Source organism: Gossypium hirsutum, chromosome D02 (assembly GCF_007990345.1).
Source record: "Gossypium hirsutum isolate 1008001.06 chromosome D02, Gossypium_hirsutum_v2.1, whole genome shotgun sequence".
In the NCBI taxonomy this organism is placed as follows: Eukaryota; Viridiplantae; Streptophyta; class Magnoliopsida; order Malvales; family Malvaceae; genus Gossypium; species Gossypium hirsutum.
Window position 1 is genome coordinate 26,978,161 of NC_053438.1, and position 7,514 is coordinate 26,985,674.

At 33.3% G+C, this 7,514-nt stretch overlaps 1 protein-coding gene across 1 annotated transcript; it reads right to left on the reverse strand.

Moving 5' to 3' along the window:
- Window positions 1–218: 218 nt before the first annotated feature.
- Window positions 219–581, reverse strand: LOC107908076 (proline-rich protein 4). Its single transcript, XM_016835348.1, has one exon. It carries the CDS (start codon window positions 579–581, stop codon window positions 219–221), a length of 363 nt encoding a protein of 120 aa, XP_016690837.1.
- Between the last annotated feature and the right edge of the window lie 6,933 nt (window positions 582–7,514).

Consider the following 7,514-nt stretch of genomic DNA (forward strand, 5'->3'; position numbering starts at 1 on the left):
AAAAGAATAAAGTTACACTAATTTGATTCATGTCATTTTGCATGACAAACCCTTTATTAGTTAATAAATTACAGCGGCAAGGAACGGTTACAACACTAAACAGCTGAAGTAGCAAAACACTCGATTAAATATTAGAGATACATTGTAAAACGTCATAAACTAAGTAGCTGGGATAACTAGTTTTTTAGCTAGAAAGTTTTGGAAGCTTAATTACGTAACTATGGATGAAGAGGAAGAGGAGGGGGTGAAAAGTATGGGATGGGAGGAAAAGTGAGAGGAGCTAAAGGAAAACTGGGAACGCTTGGAACCTCGAAGGGTGGTGGAAGTGGAAATGGAAATGGCGGAAATTGAAGTGGTGGTACTAATGGCATGTCCGGAAAAGGAAAGGGAAAAGGTGGCAAGTTTTTCATCTCCCTAAAGTTGCTTTTAGCTTCCTCTTCCTTTCCCAGAGCCACCTTCTCCTTTGACATTATCCCATTTTCATTTCCGAGCTGACGAGGGCGAGCTGCATCGCTCAGGACGACCAGAACAAAAATAAGAATGAGGCTTAAGAACATATTTAGACTTATTTTATGAACCATGACTGCAACTAAACATGTTCAAAGTCGGGAGGCAACCACTATTGTTTTTATATAGCGAAAGAACGCCTTTGAATTGAATGAATGCTGTGATATGTAATGATCTTCCCTTGATGATCGTGCCAGACAGCCGTAAGCTTCGGAGGGTTATAGAGGAGAGTGCCGCAAGAGCGGTTTTTCAGATTTTGAAAAAAAGGATTGAAAAGAGTGCCATTGCCATTAACCGCTCTATCTAATTTTGATCTCTAAAACAGACAAAAGCAAAAGTTGTAAAATCTGGACATCAGTCTAACATGCAATTGTATGCGGATTCCCACTGTGATAATTTTGGGGTGTGGAGCTTCCCTTAAATTGGACTACTTCTTAGTGCCTTAGTCACATCCTATTTAATGGCCAATGCCACCCAACATATTATTTTATTTTACTAATTTATTTTTATAATCTTTTTTCTATTCTATGATTCTCAATTAAAAATATAAAAAATTAATTAACTCCAAATTTAGTTTAACCATTATTAAATTAAATTGTAAAATATAATAAAGTATATCATAATATAGCTTAGAACTATTTGCATGTTTAGTACTTTAATTTTGTTTGTAATGATATTTTTATCTCTAATTTAATGCTATTTCAGTTAATTTTTGTAACAACCCAAGTCCGATGGGTTCGTTGACGAATTGTGGTGTTATTGAAAAGACAAATGAACTCGCAAAAATAGTACTTATAAGATTTTATATAATAATTTTTACTAAAAAGGGGTAGCAGCCAAAAGCCTCAAAGAACGCTAGACGAGCAATGAATTCGAATTATAATCAAATGAAACGAAAATAGTTTGCAATGACTTTTTCAAAAATGAATTTTGAAGTTCTCGACATTTTAGGTAATAAAAGAGGAGAAAATGACAAACAATTCTATTGATATTTGGCGAATACATATATTAAACTTTACTTTGTCTTTCAGCGAAATAAAATATAAATGCAAGAGTCATTCGCAATATAATTTGAAATATGGCGTGACACTAGAATACATCTATCTTACAAAACATAAGGGTGTGAATCAAATAAGTTCGGTAATAACCAAATTTAAACATGAAAGGAACAAATCTAAGAGTTGTCTGATATGTACATGATACATGTATGGATGGGGTGAAATTTATTAAATTTCATTCACTGGAGTTGTCAATTTTCAAGCTTGAGAAACCAGTAAACTTATGATGACTTTTTGGATGGGATCCTGGAATTTCTAGGTTGAGATGCCTTCATGGCGTTCGAATATCTATCTCTTATCTTTGAAACGCACTTTGAATCACTCGATTTTGAGTTTGGGAGCTCAAATTATGACCGTTTTAGTGAAGACTGCGCGAGCAAAATTTCTGGACGGGATTATGACAAAAATTACGAGTTTTAGGCTTTTAATTCAAGTTTAAATCATATTGGGTTTGCGTTTTAAGCTTAATTTTTATTATATGTGAGCCCAATATTGTATTTATCAGTTCTTATTATTTTATTATTTTATTATTCTGAATTTTTAATAAGTATTAAGTAGTTTATGTTATTTAGGAGTTTTATGTCAACAAGAAAGTTTAGTTTAAAACTACTTCTTGCTTAAATTAATTAGAATTCAAGTATACTTAAGAGTTTTATTTAAATTTATTTAGCTAGCTTATATATAGGCATTTGCATTGTACACAAATCAAAGAATTGATTATTATTCAACTTCTCTTTTGAGTTAATGAATTCTTTTTGAGTTTTTCTTTTCAAGAGTTTCTCTTGAGTTTCTTTTACAAGAGTTTTAAAAAAAATTCAGATTGTGGGGATCATCTTTAAACTTTTTACTGCCAAGTTTTCTTTCTTGGAGGGGAAATTAGAGTCGCTTGAAGGAGGTTGTGGATTTTTCGTGTTTCCAAGGCTTCTTAGGACTTCTACATACCATGTTCTATCTTTCCATCTACCTTCTTTATTTTCTTCCTTATTGTTCTAATTATAGACTTATTATTCTATTTTAATTATGTTAGTTATTTATCTTAATTGTTTTGTCTGACTTGGATTTGATTGCGTTTCAGGTTGTGTCAAAATCCAAGTATCTTTCTGAATGTCTAAAGTCCTAAGTCAAATCCACGTCTTGAACAAACTTTACGATCCGGTTCCACATTCATCCTCCTAATTCTTTACCAGTACATGTTACAGGAAAAACAAAGCAAAGCTAACAAATACAGTGAAAATCTGGCTAAGTCCCTTCATGAACATAAAAGACCTAAAACACCTGAAAATAAAAGAGGAAACGGAGGAAGTTCAAAATTAACTTAGTGAGTTCCACACAAAAACAAAATTCTTTTAGCCCAAGGTTTCCCAAATCACGAACAGTATAGATCATCAAGGTAGATAAGTTACAAAATAAGCCTACAGTAAGGCTTGTCAAACATCATCTATCAAGCCCGCACTCAAACTACATTGGAGGATATAGAATAACTAATGCTTATCTGCACTTAGGAGAACTAGTTATCAAAATCCCTGCCAAAGCATTGCGCGTTCCTTCAATTTGCATAATCCTTCAGACTGCACAAAAACCTAGCTTTCACTAAAATCGGTTCACCTACGAATATAGCTCATCCCACGCAACAATTTACTTGGTGAGTTAACTTTCATGCAGATCCTAGTCATAACAGATACTTGTTCAATGGCGAATTCTTCAATCATACACTTCGCAGACAGATACTATCTCATCTAAGAATAGTTCGTCCGCTACCATCTTATCTGAACCACTCACACATAACTATCTTATGTAGTCACTAACACTTCCTTTTCTGTATGCTCATAGAAGACCATAGAGACAGTTGGCACACTAGCCCATATATTGATAATACATTACGCTCCTGCATTAGAAATACAATTCACAGATAATTACAAGCATGCCTAAGTACATTTCATAATTAGGTACATGTTACCACTTAAAGGAACCTTATAGTGGATACTATTCGCAAGCCACATACCATTTCAATAAAATCGTTACTGACCTTTTTTATGCATTTGAGAACAATTTACAAGCAAAACACTTACAGAAGATTGGACATCTTTCCTTGAGTTAGCTTCTGATCCACAATATGATCTGAAGAGCCACGATACGTTATTACTCTATAGAGCTAGTATTTCATTTATCCAACCGAACCTTCACAAATCTTTCTTGTTAATTAGAACACCTAAGTGCTTTCTCGCAATGTTAAGGCATTCACCAATCACGATTTGTAGTTGCATGCCCTACTGAAGGTAAAAATCATATCATTTCATATTCTCCATACATTTTTCCCATCACATTGACACATCAACGATTTACCTCCACAACCCCCACTTCCACCAATCCGGATACGAAGCTTGTGCTCTAAGGAATGAGTGTTCATTCAATCATTCATGCATATTCAACCTTTATTCTTTTATTAGTTAACACGATCATGCTCATCATGTAATGCACACGCAATTACATGAGCAAAACAACAACACTCGGACAAACAATTACTTGAGATGGTAACCCATACCATCAGTTGATACGATTAAATCGTGAAGAATGGCTACACATAACCCTATTAGCACACAAACACAATCAAACCTTTTTCTTGGACATGGAACATCTTTAAAATAGTTTCTTAACTCATCAAGAAAAGGATAAGAGAACTCACTTGGAAAATCTTCCTAGTAAGCTTCAGCCCACACATAGTTCTTTCCATATGCACACATGTTAACACCTCTATCCTCAGATGGAAAGAAAAAGGAAAAATGAAAAATGAAAAAAAGAGATTGACTCTTCATCTCTCTCCTCCACAATAAATATATAGGAAATATAACACAAACAAAATAACACTTTTGACCAGCTACCAATCAGAATACTTGCATAGTCAAATCCACTAATCAAGCACAACAAACGAAAAATTCAGCCACAAAAGGGCTCGCCACAAACGTGTCCGCCAGCGGAAGAACTCACCAAAATAGAACGAGAATCCACAAAAAGGCAGATCACCATGAAACAGTTCGTCCAAGGTGAAAGGGAAAAAACAAAATCAGTTAAATTTCACAAATTAAACTTAGCTTACATAATTCCTTTCTGATCTAACTTAATCAACTGGCCAAAATACGGGTCCGTCGGTTGACCCGTGGGCCTTGAGGTGTTAAAATTTTGCCTCAAACCCTAGTATGTGACGCCTTGTTTATAAAATAAATATTGAAAAAATATTTCAAAAATAAGGAAATCACCTAGTGGTTAATTGATAAATGTAAAAGCATGTAAATTAAATTAAGGTCCCAAGTTCGAACCCTTTCACATGCAAAATAATTAATTTTTACAAAATCCCTTGTTTTTATTGTGTGTGTCGTCCATGCCCTTGTAACCCTAGGTATAAATGCTAATTTTCCATAAAATAATCAGCTTTTATTTTATTTTTACTCACCCTAGCCGTTCCTCTCCTATCACTATCTTGATTTTTATTTTTTTTCTTTTTCCCTTCTCCCACCATTGTTGTCGTTGCCCCTACCACCACCATTCACTATTGATTTTCTTTCTTTTGTCACCAATATTGAGCATCATCTTCTCCATTACTTATCTGCCATTTATCCTTAACTAAATCAGCCCTAAATTTGAAATCTTGACCTTCAAGATCGATCCCAAACATTGCCAAGAAAGTGTCATTGTCGGTTCTCTCAACTAGCTTGTGTAAGATCTCTTCTTTCTTCAATTTCTTGATTGATATTGCCAATTAAAAGCCCTAAATTTATAGATATAGAATTTGGGGGAATTTTAAATATTTTAAAGTTATTTTTCCAGCTTTTAAATGGATCTCTAAATTGTTTTTAAATCAGCCCCAATTTTGGCCACCATGGGTGGTGGTGCGTGTGCCTAGGTGCAAGAAAGGGGGTTGTTTTGTTTCTAAATTCTTGCCCATTTATTTCCAGCCTTAATTTGTGTTCTTGAAACCTCCTAATTAGCCTTTAATTACATATCAATTAGGGAAAAATGTTCTTGATCAATTGGTCATTCGGATTTCTCAAATTGGGAAGTGTAAGTGTGATTAAATGCAAACTAATTTGTTGTTTCGACATAGTTATTGGGTAAAGATTATACATTGATTAAATGAATGGTTTTAATCAATATTTGATAATTATTTACCAATATGTAAATTTCTTAGGTGCTGGCCCAAACACCCTAAATCAACCGTCAAGCCAAAAGACGTTCGCGCGTGCAATTCGCATCAAAACAGTGTAAGAAATCTAACTAGTTTGAATTCGTAAAATAGTAGTAACTTGCGATTGGTTTGAACCCATAAGTATGTGTTTAAGGGCTGTTTAATAGATGAATTGATGGAATTTATACTGATTTTTTACTTAGGTTCGTTTTAAGGCATATTAAGGAAAATCGAAAAATTCACTAGTATGTTGCGAAAAAAGTGAAAGATAAGGTGTGAGTCCTAAACTCATAAGCTTGTTTGAAATTGATAATTATCATGTTATATTTGATGAATTAGCTTTCTAATTGGATTGACTTAATAGCCAAATAATTAATATTGTAAGTGACTGAGCGAGATACACTTCGAGCCCTAAAAGATTGATATGTTAGCAAAGTTGCTAGTTTGACAGTGTGATTATGTGATTGATGTTGTGATACGTGATTATGTTATTTGGTATGAGATTGGTTGTATATATAGCATGATTTGCTGAAATATGAGGTTATGTATGATATAATTGCATGGAAAATTTGATATGTTATATTGAAAAGGTTGATATACATGCATATTGGAAAAATCATAAAAGTATGTGAAATTGTGTAAAGTTGAATAATACCACCTTAATGGTAATTTGAAAGTTTGGACATTAATTCCATTCACTAAAAGTATCTGATTATTGAAGGCATGTTGAACATGTCAATTAAATGTGAAAAGTATTAAATTATGACTTCGAATGAGATTGTATGACATATTGCATGTGCATTGGGATAGGATATTTTGTGGTTGATGAAGGAGCTTCGTGGAGTACCGGAGACATATTAAGTTGACATTTTTTTTTGTATTCAATGCACTACATTCGAAGTACCAAAGGGATTTGTGATTATATTGCATTATTTGTTATTCAGCAGTTTTACTGCATTATTGTTATTCAGTGGTTTTCCCACATCGAGCTTTACTTGCATTCGTTGGAGTTTGACAGGCAGGTTCTAGGGAACTCGTGGTGTGTAGAGGATGATTTGGATACGAACTTTTTTTCATTTTATCATGCTCACAGCATACTCGAATGTTGTTGATTAATGATACATATTGCATTGTGTTGTATTGAATGGTATCAAAATTAATGATTGTTACTCGAGTGAATGATGACCTATGCTTATACACCATTTGACATCAATTTGATAGTGGCTATGTAATGATATGAAATTCTAATGATGGTTTTGTGTTCTTCTGATAATGCTAACATGTTTCAATATATTTGATATTTATGTCTATTTAAATAACTATTTGACTCACACTGAGCTTTCATAAGCTCAACCCACATAGTATTTAACTTTTCAGGTAAACTTTGAAATTAGGACCAGACCCGGCATATAGAGAAATCACCTTGGACCTCAGACTATTTTTAATAAGTATTAATCAATCTCTATTGGTTTTAGTTTGTAAAATTTTATTATTTCTGATCTGTGGCTTGGTAACTTTTCATTTAAGGATTTTTACATGCATGGATTACTCATGCATAATAACCGAAAAATGCATGATATTGGGATTAAGTAAAATTTGACATTGTTACCTAATTTCTGATGCATTTCAAAGGAACTGCTTTTGAAAAATAAATCCATAAGGCAATTAGATTTCCAAAATGACTTGAAAAATGATTTGTTTTTCTATTACATTAGTTTAACATGGAATTTTTATAAAGAAGAGCAACAAGCAAATGGTTTTTTTTCCTA